Genomic DNA, 19,452 nt, shown 5'->3' on the forward strand with positions numbered 1-19,452 from the left:
AGGCGTAGTGTTGCTTAAAAAAAAAAAAAAAAAAGAGAAAATGGGCCAGATAATCACAGAATCACAGAATCACAGAATCACCCGGGTTGGAAGGGACCTCAAGGATCATGTAGTTCCAACCCCCCTGCCTAGCAGGGCCACCAAACACACACATTCAGATCAGGTTGCCCAGGACCCCGTCCAACCTGGCCTTAAACACGTCCAAGGACGGGGCATCCACAACCTCCCTGGGCAGCCCGTTCCAGGGCCTAACCACTCTCCTTGTAAAGAACTTCCCCCTAACATCCAACCTAAAAATCTTCCCTCCCTCAACTTGGATCCATAAGATAAGTGTGCTCAAAGATAAAATCTTCGAAGTGGAAGAAGTAGAGCTAGATGGGGAAAGCTGGGATGAAATGCAGTTTTCTAAGAAAAAACATGGTTCTAGAGAGGAGCTCATTTCAAACTCGGTGTTTCCAGGCAGGGAATTGCATGGTTAAATAGTCAATCACTCACTTCCTGCTAGCTGGCCCAAAATGATGAAACAGTCCAGGGCTTAAGAGCTACAAAAAGAGAGCTGCTATTGCAAACAGTTTTCCAGAGCCAGGAAACAGGTAATGCCAGGAACTAAGGTAATAAATTCACTTGCCAAAGTAAATGTCCTTGCTGCCCCACATTGGTAAATACAAATGTGTGATAGTGTTGTCCCATCCAGGTACCCAGTGGACAGGAACCGCTGGACAGTGTGAGGGCAGGCAGTGACAGAGGCGATGACAGTGGGGGTGAGAGATGTCCTCTGGAGAGCAGTCAGCTGCATATCCACCTGGGGAACGTGTCAGGGTGCCCATCCCCAGCATGCAACTTGCAGCAGCATGTCCGAGGGAGGACTGGATGGAGCACAAACAAGGAATATGTGGTGATTGCATTCCTTTTAGTGGAATTTTTTACATATATATATATATATATTATTTATACATAAATAAATAAAAATCTTGAAAAAATCAAACCAAACTCAGCAAACAAAACTCTTCCTGGTATAAGTGAATAAGAGCTGCAGGTGCATTATTATGTAGAGCAGGAAGATTCCAATCACATGTGTGGGCTGTTGTGTAACAACTACAAATAACACAGCCCCTTACCAAGTGATCTCACCAACTACACAGTCTGTTCTACATCTGGTAGGTAACAAGTAACATTTCAACATCTTCATCAGTGACAGACAATGGCATCAAGTGCACCCTCAGCAGGTTTGCAGACGACACCAAGCTGAGTGGTGCAATCAATACATTGGAAGGAAGGGAAGCCACCCAGAGGGACCTGGACAGGCTGGAGAAGTGGGCCCATGAAAACTTAATAAAGTTCAGTAAGCCAAGCACAGGGTGCTGCACTTGGCTAGGGGCAATCCCAGGTATTTATACAAACTGATCTCCTTGAGAGCAGCCCTGTGGAGAAGGACTTGGGGGTCCTGGTGGATGAGAAGCTGGACATGAGCCAGCAGCGTGCACTTGCGGCCCGGAAGGCCAACTGTGTTCTGGGCTGCATTGAAAGAGGAGTGGGCAGCAGGGAGAGGGAGGTGGTTGTCGCCCTCTACTCAGCTCTTGTGAGGCCCCATCTGCAGTACTGATGCCCCATGTCAGTACTGATGCAGTTGTGGATGCCCCATCCTTGGAGGCATTCAAGGCCAGGCTGGATGTGGCTCTGGGCAGCCTGGTCTGGTGGCTGGCGACTGTGCACATAGCAGGGGGTTGAAGCTCGATGATCATTGTGGTTTTTTTCAATGCAGGCCATTCTATGATTCTACAAAATTATTTATTTATTGTCTTGTTTAAGAAACAGGCCTACAGGACTTTTTTTTTCCCCCAAAATTTTGGTAATTCCCATTCTCCTTGGACTTGTGAAACTCATGAAACTCATGGAAGAAGCTGCCCAGGGAGGCGATGGAGTCACTGTCCCTGGAGATGTCCAAGGCACTGAGTGACATGGTTAGTGGGCATGGTGGTGATGGGCTGACAGTTGGACTAGATGATCTTATAGGTCTTTTCCAACCTTAATGATTCTATGATTCTTCAATTTTATCAGATCTTACAGAATGAGTTGCCAAAAATTGCCCCACACAGATCATGGTGTTGTGGACAAGGATAGCTCAGTACCTAGCTCAGTACCTAGCTCACACATCTTTTCACTGCCCAGAATTTTGGTCTGTCTGCCTTCCATCATTTGATGAAGTATTCATCTTTGTAAAAAGCTGTGCATGGTCTCCAGAGAGACCTAGAGAGGCTGAGCAGTGGGCCCAGGTGACCCTCATGATGTTCAACAAAAGCAAAGTCTTGCTCCAGGGTCACGGCAACCCCCACTGTCGGTAGAAGCTGGGTGACGTGAGAATCACAGAATTTCAGTAGGTGGAAGAGACCTCAGGAGATACTGAGTCCAAAGCTCCTGCTAAAGCAGGTACCCTACAGTATGTCACAGAGGTAGGTCCAACTGGGTCTTCAGTATCTCTATAGGAGACTCCACCTCTCTGGGCAACTTTCTCAAGTGCTTCATCACCCTTACCGTAAAGCAGTTCTTCCGCATGTCAGTACAGAACTTCCTATCTGTGTTCAAGTTTTAGGTTATTACTCCTTGTCCTATCTCTATGCACTGCTGAGAAGAGCCTGGCCTCATCTATTTGCCTCCCACCACCTTTTAGATGTTTATAAACATTTACCAGATCCACAAAAATGATCCAAGGGATGATGTAGTTCTCCTATGAGGACAGGCTGTTCAGTATGGAGAAGAAGACAATTCTCTTGAGAGAAGACCTGAGAGCAGCCTGTCGGTATTTAAAGAAGGTCTGTAAGAAGGAAGGAGCAGACAGTGTAGCAGGGTGTGCTGTGACAGGACAAGGAGAAATGGTTTCAAACTAAAAGAAGGAAGATTTAGATTGGATTTAAGGAAGAAGGTTATTACAATAAGGGTGATGAGGCATTGGAACAGGTTGCCAGAGATGGTGGATGCCATGTCCCTGGAAACATTAAAGGTCAGGCTGGATGGGGCTCTGAGCACCCCGATCTAGCTGTAGGTGTCCCTGTTCATTGCAGCTGGACTAGATGACCATTAAGGCTCCCTTCCAACTCAAACAATTCTGTGATTCTTTGATGCTATGATTCTGTGATTCTATTCCCAGTGAAGCAGACAGCTGATATCACAACACAAACCCTGCTACAGTACTGCCCATGCATTCCTGTACAACACATTGTTGAGTTTCACCCTGAATTTCTTTTGTGTCCTTTTAGAAAGAAGGAATGGAAAGTCAGAAAGGTGTGGGGAGGATATGTTTCGGGTGAGCTCTCCTCAGAGAAGGGGGCTAGTGACCATGGGCACGAGTTCACCACAGCAGCAGGAAGGTCCCAGTGCTAGCTGTATGCTGGAGAGGTAACACAGAGCACGATGATCATAGAATCATAGAATCATAGAATGGCCTGGGTTGAAAAGGACCACAAAGATCATCGAGTTTCAATTCCCTGTTATGTGCAGGGTCACCAACCACCAGATCAGGCTGCCCAGAGCCACATCCAGCCTGGCCTTGAATGCCTTCAGGGATGAGGCATCCACAGTCTCCTTGGGCAACCTGTTCCAGTGCATCACCACCCTCTGTGAAAAACTTCCTCCTCATATATAAATTAAACTTTCCCTGACCAACCCCCTTGTCCTGTCACAATCCACCCATGTAAACAGTCCTTCCCCATCCTGTTTATACACTCCCTTCAAGTACTGGAAGGCCACAATGAGGAAAAGGCACCCTGGAGCCTTTTCTTCTCCAAGCTAAACAATCCTTGTCCTTCTTGTGCTGGGTGCCCCAGGCCTGGACGCAGTACTGCAGATGGGGCCTCACAAGAGCTGAGTAGAGGGGGACAATCACCTCCCTCTCCCTGCTGGCCACTTGTTTTTTTTAATGCAGCCCAGTACACAGTTGGCCTTCCAGGCTCCAAGCGCACACTGCTTATGTCCAGCTTCTCATCCACCAGGACCCCCAAGTCCTCCTCAGGGCTGCTCTCAAGGAGATCAGTTTGTATAAACATCTGGGATTGCCTCGACCCAATTGCAGCACCCTGCACTTGGCCTTGTTGAACTCATTAGGTTTTGATGATGTACAAGGGAAAATTTAATTTCCCAGAACAAACAGTGGCTGAAAGAGATCAGGGTTCAACTGTTCATGGTCAGCAATGACTTCAGCAGCCACACCAACAGGCAGGGGGCTTGGTCAGGAGGGAGGGGGATCACAGTCTTTTCCAAAGGCAGGTGCCCGGCACTGACCTGGACCTAGGATGAAAATTACAAAAACAAAGCAAAGTTCAGTAGAGACACTTCCAGATATAATGCCTAATAGTGCCAGAGCCCCAAGTGCCAGCCCACAGCAGAGGATGGGATACCTCAGCTCTGCACAGAAAGGAGGACCAGGGCTGGGGCAGCATTACCATCAGGGACATTTACCTGGAGCAGGAGATATGGCTGCTAGGTGAGGAAAGGGGTTGTCTCAGTCTGCACTGCGTTGGTCTGGCCTCACCTTGAGCACTGTGTGCAGGTTTGAGGAACACAGAACCAAAAAAATGTTCTAAAGTTAGAGAGAAACCCACAGGATCTATCAGTAAGCCAAAAACAAAGGTTTGAATTACATCTTACTGAACATAGCTGCAGTCCAAAGTTGTTTTAACATGATTTATCCCAGTTTCACAAACTGAGTTACTGGCTTTACTCTTCATCAGATATCAGCCCCTCTGCTGAGAGTTCAGCAGCAGACTGAAGGCTGCTGAGTCCTGGTTTTCCCTCCAGTGTTGCAGAGGGCTTGGGATTTGGAGTTGGGCTGTGTTGGTGGGGCAGGGCACGAGGTGCTGCTTCCTGTGCCACACCATCACTGCTGTGATGGAGGCTGAGGGGGCAAAGAATGGGCTAGAAATGGCAGATTGCTTGAGCGACTGGAGAAAGGTGTAAGACATTACGCTTCGCTCACAAGTACAAGTTAGAACCTAAGAAGTGACCAAACCAAGAATTAGCTTTATTTCTCAAGGCAGAAGAATGACTGCCTTCTGCCTCCAGGTTAGCAGTTTCAATTTGAATTCAATCCAGGCCAATATGTCAATAAACCCCTCCACTTTACTTTAGCTGTAATTGCAGCTAATGCCACTGTCAACTATGTCAGTGCAATTCTGGGAAAAGATTTTCTACCAGGTCTAACCTGGTATTTATTTGTGTGCTGGATGGTTGTCTGTGTAAGTGGAATCATAGCAAAATATTTGCTATTGTTTTCTGGCTTTATTATTATTATTTTGAATTTCCCGATGTCATAAAATGGAGTTGTTTCTTCAGCTTACCTTTTGCCTTTTTTCTACTAGGTTTCATATTGTAAATTACTGGCACATAAAATGGCACATAAAGTTGTAAAACACGAGCTAAAGTTGTGCGATGTGACTGCAGAGGAAAGCTTTATTGAGGATACTGCAGCTGGGCTTGTTCAACCGGGAAAAGGCTCTGGGGAGAACTCATTGCAGGTGACAGGACACAGTGAAATGGCTTTAAACTAAAAAAGGTAGATTTGGGTTAGATGTCAGGGAAATTTTTCACTGAAAGGGCAGTGAGGCACTGGCACTGCTGCCCAGAGAAGCTGTGGATATCCCATCCCTGGCTATATTTAAGGTCAGGCTGGATGGGGCCCTGGGCAGCCTGAGCGGACAGGTGGTAGCCCTGCCCAGAGCAGGCACTGGAACCAGGTTATCTCTGGGATCTTTCCAATGCAAGCAATTACATGATTCTAAGATTCTGTGAACCTGCACCAGCCTTTTAAAGCTGCATCTGGAGATCCCATGCAGAGCATGTGTCAGAGTGAATGCCTTGGCTGTCCTCGAGGATATGTAGCCCAGTGCTGCAGCGCCGAGCAGCTGGAACACAGAAGCTAATACGTACTGACTGAGGCAGTTTATTTAACATATTGCCTCAGTAACACCTGTCTCATTGTGTTTCTTTTTATTCAGCTTGTTCCTCTTCATGCTACCTTGAAGTGCATTCATGCTGTTAACAGTCTCATCATTACCTAAGCTCAGGTATGAATGAACTGTGGGCTACTTTAGCTTCTGCAGTGGCAGTTGAGTTTTTTAACAGATTTTTCATTGTAATTAATTACTGACAATGAGTCAGCCTGTTGATTTCAATGCAAATGACTTCCTTGAAATTGTGCTCCAAGTAGCACATGTAATCTTCCCCTCTTGACATAGCTAGTTCTCATCTGAATGCACAGTGCTCTACAGGCACCTTGCTCTCTTGCCCCCGTAGATAAGAGCATCAAGAAGGAACCAAGAGCAACAAAGTTAAACCATGATAGCCCATCAGTTTGATTGCACCATATTAATTTATTATTAGGCTGAATTGTGAAACTGGTGTTGGGAAATTTCAAGTGCAGATTAAAGTCTCTGAGGCTGGCAGTTCCTTATACCTTGTGATCTGGGATTTCGGAAGCTAAGAACCGCTGCAGTAAGCACTGCTGTGCTGTGGTGAGACGGAGCAAAGGTGAGCCTGGCTGGGAGCCTAGGGCCTCCTGGGCTAGTTTTGCTGTTCAGCCCCAGGAGGTCGCAGTGGCAGTGGTGCAGTGTGGCTGCAGTGGTTACAGCCCCCCATTCGGAGGCGGGCACTGGAAGATTGGAACCTGTGAACTGTGTCAAGCGGAGGAGAAAACTTTCCCTGACTTTCCCGTTGCCTGCATGATCCAGGAAAAGCCTTTCTTGACACTGCTCACAGAAGCACCCCCAAACACTGTTTTATTTTTCCCCACGGAAAGCCATGCCCACGGAAGGTCAGACTGAGGCACGGAAAATTACTGAAATGGGCTGCAGAGATAAAAATTGGGAAAGAATGGAGGATGTACACCAGCTGCGGTTCTTTTCTTGCCGTCTTTCCCCAAACTACTCCAGAACCCCAGTGAGTCAGAAGGGCTAGGGCACAGGCAGTGCAGCCCTGGGAATGCACACACTGAAGGCACAGCTGTCCAACTCAAGCCTGGCACAAGGCTTCTCCAGCTTGCGCCTCTCTGAATCACAGAATGGTTGCATTGGAAGGGACCTTAAAGAACATCTATTTCCAGCTCTCTGCCACAGGCAGGTCTGCCAACCACCAGCTCAGGCTGCTCACGTTCCCATCCAACCTGGCTTTGAATGCCTCCAGGGATCAGGCTTTTCTGTGCAACCTATGCCAGGGCCTACCATTCCCCCTTGACCTATCACTATCAGACTGTGTAGAACGTTGACTTCCTTCATGTTTACACACTCCCTTTAAGTGCTGAAAGGCCACAGATAGGCCATTCTGGAGCCTTCTCTTCTCCAAGCTAAACAAGCCCAACTCCCTCATCGTCCTTCACAAGAGAATTGTTCCAGGTCTTTGAGTACCTCTGTGGCCTTCTCTGAACCTGATCTAACACCTCCACGTCTTTCTTGCTCTGGGGGCCCCTGTACGCAGTACTGCAGGGGGGGCCTCATGAGGGCAGAGCATAAGGGATGGTCACCTTCCTCTCCCTGCTGGCCACCCTGCTTCTGCTCAGCCCACGGTACAATTGGCCTTCCAGCCATAATCACACTGCTGGCTCAGTGTGACTCCAGCTTTTCATCCACCAGGACTCCAGAATCCTCTGCAGATTGCTCTCAATGGGTTCTCCCACTCTGTACATATATCTGGGACTGTCCTGACCCAGGTGCAGCACCTTTCACTTGGCTGTGTTGAACCTCATCAGATTCACATCGGCCCACCTTTTAAGCTTGTTTCTGCTGCAGCCAGCTGTCCACAGTGCTGCACACACAGCTGTTACACAGACACAGTATCTAACAGCAAAGGTGCTTTCTTGTTTTGTGTTTTTTTGTTTTGTTTTGTTTTTTAATTCTGCAAGTGTTTGTTCTGGAGACGTTTCCATCCTCTGCTGCTGGAGAACAACCCTAGCAAGGGGAGCATGGAGAGCCCAAGGCAAGCATGAGGCTACAGACAGCAGGGATACAGGTAGTAGGTAGTGCTGCTGCACAGCAGTGCCAGCATCGAGCTGCTGCAGGGTGGGGCCCTGGCAGCCACACTCCCTGGCAGACAGGAGCCACAGGACATTTCCTGAAACACCTGCACCTGCCTGCAGTGTACCCATGGCCCCGGGAGGAATGGATGTGAGCTTTGTCACTGCGTTGGCTGTGCTGGCGGCTGCAGTGAGCATTACATCCCCAAGTAAGTACCATTGCACTTACCTACTTCTGTGATTTAATTTCCTAAAAGAGGACGAGGGTATTCCCAAGGGGTGTCTGCCTGGAGCTGTGTCTGCTTCAGTCTTTGCAGCTCTGTCTGGGATCAGAGCTGTAAGCTTAGAGGTCTGTGGCATGAGGAGTTCTAAAAGCGAAACTCGGCTCTCCCACCCACAGAGAGCTGCCGGTATCAGTTTCACCTGAGTGTTTCCTTCATGTTTCCCTAAAAGTACAGGAACTCTGTGATTCTGTATAATGGCTTAAGAAGGAAAAGCCATGTGGGTGATTTGTCACAGGGAATACAGTCAGGAATGCTGCAGCTGAGAGCTTTAATTGCTGAAGGTGTAGTACCTTGGAGCAGTGATTTCCAGGGAACACTTAACAAAGATTTTCTGTTTGTTTAAAGGGATCTCTCCAGTTCAGCTCCAGTCCTTTCCAAACCTCTTGAGAGGGGATGTGTTATAAAAAAACTCGATCCTTACTTTCTAAAGTTTGATTGTCACAGATGACAAAGATCTCAATATGACAAACTCCATGTAACCTATTTCTCATACTGAGAAGAGGGTTTTCACAACTTTGCATTCACTGTGCGTCTTGAGGGTTCATGAGATCTCATAATGCTTGCTTTTGTTTTCTTGTATTTCTATTGAAATACATTTCAAAACAGTTATGCAGTTTTGTGTTTGAGTCCTTTTGTTTGTAATTTTCCGTGGTAAAATAAGGTATGTTGTTGGAAAATATAACTCACATTCTGGAGGACTCAGTCTTTGCAGTGCACCTTTCTCAATTCTCACTGGCTGCATTAGGAGCAGGAATTACTGACTTCACAATGCATGGACAGGATCTACCTTAATTTTTTAATCCTTTAAAATGGCCACAGTACCTGCTGGCCTGCACAGGCTTCATGAGTTTTTTCCATTCATTTTATGATCTGGACACTCAGCCAGGTCTTGCACAACAGCAACGGAGTGCACATACACAGGTCAAAGGAAGGGTTTTCTTGGAGCATGTTCCTTCACTATCTGGCACAGGGAAAATTCCTTCATCCTCTAGTTTTCTGTATATGCAAACATGCTCCGTGCTTAACAGCAACATACAACAGTGGAACCTGCAATAAAAACAGGCAGAGCTGCATGTGTATGGGCCCAGGCACATTTTCTCACTTGGAGCTGGCAGATGGATCAGGCTGCTGAGGCTGCTTTGCATGCATCTATTTATTTCAGTGGCGTGGTGCAGGTACACAAACATTTTGGGTGATGTATACAGACCTGGAATAGTTGTTCGTGGTTCATTGTCAGCAGTTCATGGCTGTGCAGTAATAGCTGTTGAACTGGGGCCAGGAAGGCCACCTGGAGGCCAATCACACCTGCCATGGATAGAACTGTGGCCCTGCCAGGCAGTGCCAGAATGAGTGGCACTGATTCTTTTGTAGAATTGTGGCAGGATTTTTATTAGGATTGTGGCAAAATTTTTATTTTATTAATGTAATTTAATTACATTTTAAAGATTCTGCTTTCCCTCTTCCTTGTCTCGTTTGCAGTTGTGTGAGTTATCTTTGTGCATTCTTGTGCTGTCAGAATAGAATAAGGGTATGTTAAAGCATATTTTATCTCACTTCCAGCTGTTAAGCAACCTCCACATTTTCACAGAGGACAATGCTACGTTTGCCAAGGGTTCTAGCATCCTGTCTTGTTCACCTGTCAGCCAGGATCAGAGCCATCTCCATAGCAAAGGAGGTACTGATGTGCTTTGGGTTAAGCTGAAAAGACCTTATTTGAAGTACTGAACTCTTGAAACAGCCCAACGTTTGCTTGAGATGAGGGAAACTTTTTCTAGTAGCTTCATGAACAAACAAGCACTAAAAGATCTGCCTTACCTTTGGTTAAACCTTGACTTACACCAGGACCAGGTCCAATTCGATGGCCAAATGGAAGCTGTTATTGTATTCCCAGGACCAGCTTTGGTGCCACCTAGCCGCCTGCTGGCTTGGTGCCATGGAAATAGTACTGTATGGATGGTACTACTATAGTACTATGTCTGGATGTGATGTGGGTATGAAAGAGGCTGTCATCAATTCTGGCCATGCCAGGGGTCTCCAGCATCTTCCTGCAGAAGAGTAGGAGCTGGAGCAGGAGCATGAGGAAGCAGCCAGCCAGCACAGAGATCAGGATAGCATACATTAGTAGCCTCCTTGCCCTAAGTGCACCACTCTCACTGCCAGCCCTCATGTGTTAACATTGAGATGTATCCCTGCTTGAGGAGAGATCCTGTCATGCAGCCCAATGCCATGCAGAAGAGCTCAAGGAGCTCTTGGGCTTCTCAGTAGTTGATGGGTAGGATGACTGACTAATATTCATACTTTGTTTTTAGGTGCATGCTCGATAGGCATTCAGCTGTTGAACTGGGTGTATTCTATCCCTTCTTTCAGTTCTCCAGTTTTAGACAGATTTGTGGTTGTTAATCTGTTTTATAGAGTGTTATCGCTACTGTTGCTTGTTGTCTTCCTGTGAAAGACCTTGTGTACAAGGCCAGGCTGAAGGAGGACGTTGGGAGAAAGAAAGAAGTGGGGAAGCAAACTTTCACATGAGTAGTATCCCTGTGGCAGTGGTAAGGGGTCTGGAGGTGTTCAGGAAATGTAGATGCGGCACCTAGGGACATGGTTTAGTGGGCAACGGTTGGTGGGTTGATGGTTGGACTGGATGATTTTAAAGGTCTTTTCCAACCTTAATGATTATGTGAATTTATGAAGTTACCTACAGAAATGTCTTTACAGGCACTGGGGCATTCTCATACCTATCATGCTCTGACTAAGCAAGGCTTTAATCCAGATAATCAGTGTGAGGGTTTTTTTTTGTTTTTTTTTGGTTTTTTTTTTTGGTCTGTTTTTGTTTGTTTGTTTGTTTTGTGGTTGTTCTTTTTTGTTTGTTTGTTTGTTTGTTTGTTTGTTTTGTGGATATATAAAGCCTACTTTGCAACCACAAAAGAATTCCCTTAGGATACACTAATGACTGCTACTAATAATTCCAGGAGTTGTGCAATCAATGCAAAGCTACATCAATTCACAACAAATTTGAGGCATATTAGCAGCAGATTCAGCATAGATACAGAAAGTGCCCCAGGTTTATGGATTTCACCATGCAAGACAAGCTATCTGTCTGACCACATGGTATGCTGAAAGAATCCATGCTGCTTAATACCTATATGTATCTTTGCTGCACTCTTTTAGTCCACTCCTAAATTTAAGAACTACCTACCTTCTGTTTAGTTACACAGGAGAAAATCTTCACATGTCTTCTCACTCAGCAGCCCATGGGTTACTGCACAGCTCACAATCAAGGGCTCTGCCAGCAGCACTGGTGGGCTCATCCATGCTGCCAGCAGGATTCAGGGCTGAGCAAAGGCTTGGTCAAAATACTGGCTGCTGGCATGAAACCTACCAGGAGGAGAGTTGCAAAAGGTCTAAAGTGGGTAGGTTGGATACAGGAGCAGAGAGCAGAAATGATTTTCTTACTGTTCCCACCTACAGCCCTTTCATTTTCCTGTTGTACTTGATTAAAGGAAGCAAAAGTGAAATCAAGCAAATTTGCGACAAAGTACAGGGTTGGGGAATGTACTGACTCCATCACTCTATTTCCAGCTGATTTCCTCTCTTTTTTTTTTTTTTTTCTCTAGCTGATTCCCCTCAGCTAAAATATGGGGCAAATACACGTTCTGCTGTGTTCTGCAGGACAAGTCTATTTGAGACAATGACTGCTATGTTTCTCCTTCAGTGTCTACACACATTGAAATATTAATCTAACTCTATCTATTTGCCTAAAAAAGCTACAGCCAGGGGCCAACAGAATAACCATTTGCTACCCCTACAGGATTAGTAAGAGGGCTTTTCATCAGGCATCTTCCATAAATGGGAGGGAAGGAGGGACAGAAGAAAGGAAGGAAGGAAGGAAGCTTTAGCAAAGAGACTTGATACTGATGAACAGAAGTGTAAAGACAGATAAAACGAAGGTCTTGTTCCATCATATTCTCTGTGGTTCATTCTCTAGCAATCAACAGCAATTCAGTTAAAACCCACTGAATATCACAGACTTTGAGGATCTCTTCCATCTAGGAGAAACACTTCTCTAAAAGAGCAGGTGAAAGCAGTCATCTGTAGTTGCCAACTGCTTTTGATCCTTTCAGCCTTAAGAAAGTAACTATAGTGCTACCAAGTCTGATAGGCTTGAAAGAAAACAGACCACTGTGGAAAGCTGAAATTAAGTTTTCATGCTGCATTCTCTGAAAAGCAAGGACTTTTTCAAAGTAATTCAGAATTTCAGACATTTTCTCTCTTATTTTCTTTTTTATTTTAAGGAAAAATCAAGGTGGTTTTTTTTTCCCCTCTATTCAAAGGTGCTAAACACATTATTTTCACTCAAAAGGCAAAGCTTTCCTTTTTTTCCACTTCATCTGAAATTGGAAAAGCTATACACAGCATATTAAATAAATCCAGTATAATGTAAAGATGAGTGATAATGTATGCCATAAGGCACAGTGACAGAGTACCCATCTGAAAAGGACACCATACCTAGGCATCTTTAAGAGAGAAACTGGGGTGAGCGAAGGTGTTTTCCAGTTACTTGTGCTTGCCCTCAGTTGTGGTGCTTAACTCGCTCCAGTGGACATTTCTGCAAGATCAAAGGATTGAGATGCTGCAGAAAATAGGAAACAAAATATTTTAAAAGCAATAATTTATTTTCCTGGTGAGTGTTGCTGAGGAACAAACACCAAAGCTGCTGAATAGCAGCAGAGCGATCCCTGCACGGACCTGTCTCAAGATTCATCACTAATCTTGGTCTTGCCATCCAGCAACACAGAAAGCTCCTTTAGATGTCTGAGTAAGAAGGCTCTATACCAGATAGCAGGTCTATACAGTTCTGGTAAGCAGCTGTGGATTTCTGATTGTGTTGCCTAGGCATAGAGACAAGTGAAATGGGCAGCACTGGGAAAAATCTCCATGGAGTTGGAAGGGCAAATAAAAGGCCAGGCCAGCTTCCAGGTGGAAAACTGCAGTTCTTTGCTTCTAACCACTGTGAAGACCAGCTAACAAGCCTGATCTAATTGCTAATGCCCACACATATTTCTGGTATTGTGTTGGGCTGAATTCATTAGTTTTATTTATTATCACCTCGTTCCCACCCACTTACAGGTTCAGAGCACAGTTATAGTAATAATGGACCAGGCAGCGGAGCTGTAGTGCAGCCAGCACTGCGGGAGAGGATGTCCCTGCTGCCGGGGTGCAGGGGAATTCCCTGAGCCGCTGCCCTGAGCGTTCTTCCTGTTTAGCAGAAGGTAAACGTACCCTGACTCAGAATGACTCATTTTCGAAGTCATCGTGTCTCTGCCAGCACAAGATTGCAGATGACGTTTACATGTCTGATGAAAAAGCTCTGATAATGTGTATTTATCTGCAATTCAGAGATGGATACTTAGTGTCTATTTGGCATATTGTAACTGCAGATCATCCACAGAACAACAACAATGAATATATAATGTTTTATTTAAAAGTAAATTTTATTTTTCAGTCAAAAAAACAAGTTAGTGCAAACTGGAATTTCTCAAGGCAAGCACCCATACAAATCCTAAGCACATACCTCCACAGAAAGTTAACTGACACGTTCTTAGCCTCTGTGAGAGGTGGACATAAGCACTCCCTCATTCATATTTTACAAAACAATTTCATTCTGCTTCCTGGTGATGTATTCATCAGCTTCACAAGCAGTTTGTTGTGTGCTTTCACATTTAAAGGCACAGGTTTTTTTGCATAGTTGCATTAGTTGGAGGGATTTAATGCTCCAGTTCAAAGATTGACTGAGCATCGGGTAATTGAGTTCATTCTAAAATTGCTACTCTGGTTACATAAGTGATTGTTAAAGATGCAATACAAACACCTTTCTGCAGTTTTCAAGTGTCTTGTAAAAGGGTGATGTCATGGACAGGGAGATATTCACAAGCTCATCTGAAGACGTCAAGAACTTTGCTTTAATTTTTTCATACGAGTTTACATAGATATAAAATTAATATAATAAAACGAATATAGATTTAAATTAATATAAAAATAATTTCTTAATTTTCAGTTACACAGTGTGCAAAGGCCAGTGCAATTCAGTCCAGATCTGTGGAACAAAACAAGTGATACTTCTAAGTACACAAAGTATACAAATGTCGACAAGAGATGATGGCCATGAAGCAGAGAAAACAGCTGAACATGAGGCCAGGAGATAGCTGGCTCACCCTCAGACCTTCCGTAGTGCCCCACACACTGTAAGCAGCTGTCAGTGCTGGCCTTGCTGAGGGACTCAATTTGCCAGACCCCACAGAAGCAGAGGAGTAGAGCTCAGAGAGTGTTCAGGATACAATTATCCTTTCCTGAGCTTTTTTCCTATAACCCTTTTGCAAGCACTGGCAACAACAAATGTTCACACCTCAATCACCCACAAAAAATTTAAATGTGGTGGTGTTCAGTGAACTGAATTTCCATCTGCAAATAGAAATTAATTGGCTACACACACAGTGTGCTATTAAAGCGAGAAGAGAAAGGGACATCAGGGAAATAATGGAGGTAACACAAAATTTAATTCACTCTTCTGTACCACATGATTATGTATAGTCCTTCTCTGCAGGTTGCTGAAAAGGCAACTGCTTCACTCTCCTCTGTGACTCCCTGGGCTGTCATCTACCACACCGGGTACAAAATCTCCCGAAAGCTGTGGCACATAGCATGGCTGGTCTTTGGTGACTCCTGCTACACTGCCAGCTGCTCCAGCCCAGTGTTGCGCCTCTGCTGGCATCTTCTGTTATCCCAGCTCTCATCCTGAGTTCTATAAGAACCAGTGCATACAATCTTCTTTATTACAAGAAATGTTTTGAGGAGATTTTTAATCTCCTGCTTACAGGAACAACTCAAAATATATTTTCCTGCTTATTCTTGCCTTGCTCCATCACTCTTGCACTCCAATGGTAAATGGTTACTTAAGAACAGCATGATTTACAGGCCAAGAAAAAAAAATTCCAACTCCCCACTGCACCCACGCTGTTGATTCGTTGACTGGGACAGAGAAGTCCTTGTGCTCACCTTGAAGCATGGGTTTGATCACAAGACTATCACAACCTAGATAAATCCCTAGTGCAGAAAAAAAATCAAACACCAAAACATTACTACTTGCCACCAAAGATTCTCGAGTTATGGATGTGACTTGGAAATTATTTTTTTTACAGTGGTATTTATAAAGCAGGAAAACTGCAAATCACTCTCTAGCAGAGACGCATTCAGACATGAACCCACAAGTCCTGGAGGGGCTGAAGGGGTGGAGAAATAAACAAAAAACCAGTAACAGCATTAATAATTTCTAAGACATCAGATAATGGGGATGATTCCACTTTACAAGGCAGAGCTTTTAAGCTACATTCCCGAAAACTTCATGTGTCAGTGATCTTCCATTCCCAGAAAGTAGGGAGGAAGAGTTGCTCTTCCTGTGAGAGAGCAGCAGGAATGCGCAGAGCTCTGTCTAAGAATAGATGATAAGCCAACAGAGAGCTTATGCTTTGGATTAGTGGGAGGCAACATGGGTGACACTGTAGTGAATACCTGTTGTAGACCTCCCAGTCAGCAAGAAGGAGATGAGGTCTTCTTCAAACAACTGGAAAAAGCCTCAGGTTCACAGGCCCTTGATGGAGAAAAAGATGGAGGTCTTTAACCATTCCTGATACCTGCCGGAAAGATAAGACAGAGGTGCTCAAGCAACCTATAAGAAATCAGTGTAATCTGAGTGCATTGATGACAATTTCCAAGGAACTCAGCTATACCAGGTATTTACAAAAAAAAAAAGAACTCACCAAAGACAGAAAAACTGGAGGCAGACTGCACTGATATGAGATGGTAAGGTTCAGAATACTAGGAGGAGAGGAGGAGACAAGAAGAAGAACCATACTCCTAGAGTTCAGGAGATGAGATATCCTCTTCTACAGAGACCTGCTTGAAAGAATCCCACAGAACATGATCTGAGAGAGAAAAGTGGTTGAAGTGAGCTGACTGATATTCAAGAATCACCCCCTCCAGGCTAAAAGAAGGTCCATCCCAATAAACCAAAAGCCAAGCAGAGGCCTATAAGGATGAGCACAGTGTAAAGGAGCACAGGTATAAAAAGGATGTGTACAAGGGGAGGAAGCAGGGGCAAATGATGAGAAAGGAGAAGAGAATCATGCAGGAAAAGGGACCAAAGACCAGTGCTGGCCTGGGTCTAACTCTAACAAGGGTTATAACATGCAACAAGAAAGAATTCAAAAGTACTTAAATAGCAAAATGAAGATAAAGGAAACCATGGGCCTACTACTGAATGAGGGCAGGGCTATAGATGTTAAATGACATGGAAAAGACCAAGATACCCCGTACCTTCTTTTCCTCATTTTTTATGATCGAACTGGCCTTCAGAAATCCAGGCCTCTGCAACCAGAGGGAAACACAGGAGTACTGAAGAGTTATCCTCAGTGGAGGAGTATCAGGCTAGAGAGCCCACTTAAAACAAACGGACGTGAGGCCCTGTGGACTGACAGGGTGCGTCACTGGTGAGTGCTGAGGGAGCTGGCTGATAGCAGTGCAAGGCCACTGTCGATTGTCTTTGAACAGCCATAATGACCAGGAGAAGTTCTTGAACACTGAAAGAGAGAAAATATCTTTCCTTTCTTCAAGAAGGTCAAGAATGATGATCCAAGGAATTACAGGCTGGTCAAAGTCACCTCAGTCCCTCAGAAAGGGATGGAAAAAATCTTCCAGGAAAGTATTTCTGAAAGGAGGATCTCAGCAGTGTGCATGAATGCCTGACGAGAGGGAAAGAAGGCAAAGGAGCCAAGTTTTTCCAAGTCAAAACAAGAGGCAATGGTTACAAATTAAAACACATGAAATTCAATCTGAACAAAATAAATCATTTTATTACTGTGAGGACAGTCAAAGACTGGAACAGGTTTTCAGAGAAACTGTGGAGTCTCCTACCTGTGGAGATACTCAAAACAACTGGGTACAGTCCTGGGCAATTTGCCTTAGTTGTTGCTGCTTGAGCAGGGAAGTCGGGCCAGATGACCTCAAGACATCCCTTACAACTTCAACTATTCTGTGATACAGTCCAGCTATGAGTTGTCCCTTCATATCTATGCAATTTCTAACTTTGTTATTACTTTCTAGCTTTATTTCCTGAGGCCTTCAACTGTTGCACGAAAATCTCAGAAGAAATTCCTAAAGGAATTCTCCAAAGAGTGGAGAGATTTGAAGTCCAGAAACATGATGGCCTGTGCCACCTACATGCTGTTATGTAAGAGTTGCTTTGTGTGCTTCACTGTGAAAGGGGTACTATGAAGTTAAAGCTATTAGACATCATCAAAACCAATAGAATCTTTGATGGATAGCAAAAATTTAATGAAAAACAAGATTGTGAGTGGTTTAAGATTTGCCCGCCCTTGTGCTATTTGAATTCAAGACTGCTAACATTCAATTTCCATTTCAACAATAATATTACTATTCAGTCTGTAATAACTTTGACACTTGCTTTACTTTTAGAACTGAAAAAGAACTATGCATTTTCATTCTCCATTTTATTTTTCCAATTCTTGATTATATTAATTACCTCACATTTACACATAAGCTGTTTATAATTAATTTACTTTTTTTTTTTGCTAGTACAGTATCACAGTGTTTATGTAAAAATGATAAATTTGAAACACATCCTGGACATATTTATTTCTAGACATTTACATTTGCTGGATAATCATCACAGTAGTAATAGTAAAGTCTTCTACTTATTTTTTGGCAATGAAAATGTACTGGTTTGCACTGTGGTTCTCTTCAGAGCCACTGAAATGGGAACATTCTTTTTTCAGATTTTGAAAGATACTATAGTTATGAAAACCTTAGATACCAACATTTACTGTATCTGACACCAGACAGAACCAAAGTGATGATAAGATTAAGCATTTTGATGATGATTTTATATTTGAATGATAAGTATAATAGATTTTTGTTGTTTTGTTTTGTTTACGCTTTTCCTCTAACTGATTTTTGCTCTGTCAGCCTCCATATAGAAGGCAGAAAGTTCTGTGTAAGCCCACGGATTAAAAGACTTAAAAAATGGATGAAGAAGAATAAACACAAGATCCCCAGAAAAAGACATCATGGAAGAAAACAGAGAAGAACCAAAACATTGAAAAAAAGAAGAGAATAAACAGTAACAAGAAGCAAGCCCCATAATGAAGGTACCTGTGGCATACAGAACTGTGAACAAAGTTACCAGACTGCATCAAGGATGGATGATTACACCATTAAAATGACCTTTCAAATATCTGTGTGCTAGACGAACCATCACCTGTAAACAAGAATAATGTTGGGCCAACTACAAACAAAACAGCAAAATGGTATTCCTGAAAGTGTCTTGTAGCAAGTGCTCTGCTGTCCCTCCAAATCTATGGATGCACTTAAATCCTCCCCTCTCCAACTCTGTTTTCATTGCTACCTCCCTTGATTTTTACTTGACGTGCCAATATTCCTTCTCAGTGCTCCATTCATTTAAGCTCCTTTATTGTCCCTACTGGCATCTTTTTTTTTCTGCAATACCTTTGTGCTGTTGCCTCTTTTGTTTCTACTCTTTCAGTCATTAACTATGATTTTTTTTCTTAACTAGTCTTACAGATACCTTTCCAGATACTACTCTATGATGGCCTACACATTCTTTGCCTATTCCAAACACTTCCTGCTCTCAGCCATTGTTATCACTGGAAACACCATCCAAAGCAATGCAGTAAAGATAATCCCTATTGCTTTTGTTCATTTCATTCCCTCTTCTTTACTGCATTTGATAAATTAGTTCCTCAGAGTTATCTCTAGTATTTGTTTTTTTTTCATTTTATGTCTAACTTCATACTGCAAACATGGGAGAATGCTTGGCAAATGACAGTAGACAGAACAATCTGTAAATCCTCTAAATAAAGCAAAGATGAACATCTATATCAAGGTTACTAGAGAATGGATAGCATATGTCTACAGATACATATCTGATGAAAGGAACTCTTTCCAAAACAGATAAAAGACAACAAGAAGCATAATTATAATCTCTGATGAGCCAACAGTGTCCTAACAGAGATGAGGCAACTCTTCTTTCAGTTTCTGGGGAATACTGTGTACTGGCACAGCTCCACCCTGCTGCCAGGAGTA

At 43.9% G+C, this 19,452-nt stretch overlaps 1 protein-coding gene across 1 annotated transcript; it reads left to right on the plus strand.

Moving 5' to 3' along the window:
• Positions 1 to 8,090: 8,090 nt before the first annotated feature.
• Positions 8,091 to 19,068, plus strand: CCL28 (C-C motif chemokine ligand 28). The gene is made up of 3 exons (XM_042825956.1): positions 8,091 to 8,205; positions 17,434 to 17,560; positions 18,316 to 19,068. The coding sequence occupies exons 1-3, from the start codon at positions 8,127 to 8,129 to the stop codon at positions 18,464 to 18,466; spliced, it is 357 nt and encodes a 118-aa protein (XP_042681890.1). The 5' UTR covers positions 8,091 to 8,126; the 3' UTR covers positions 18,467 to 19,068.
• Positions 19,069 to 19,452: the final 384 nt, after the last annotated feature.

Source organism: Centrocercus urophasianus, unplaced genomic scaffold (genome assembly GCF_019232065.1).
Source record: "Centrocercus urophasianus isolate 14NV4802_14NV808 unplaced genomic scaffold, USGS_Curo_1.0 seq_25, whole genome shotgun sequence".
NCBI lineage: Eukaryota > Metazoa > Chordata > Aves > Galliformes > Phasianidae > Centrocercus > Centrocercus urophasianus.

Excerpts from the sequence above, each read along its gene's own strand:
- CCL28 (XM_042825956.1), top strand. The coding sequence starts at position 8,127 with ATGGCCCCGGGAGGAATGGATGTGAGCTTTGTCACTGCGTTGGCTGTG. Across the intron at positions 8,206-17,433 it reads AGTGAGCATTACATCCCCAA|CTTTATTTCCTGAGGCCTTC; the intron begins GTAAGTACCATT and ends ATTACTTTCTAG. Across the intron at positions 17,561-18,315 it reads TGCCACCTACATGCTGTTAT|CCTCCATATAGAAGGCAGAA; the intron begins GTAAGAGTTGCT and ends TTGCTCTGTCAG.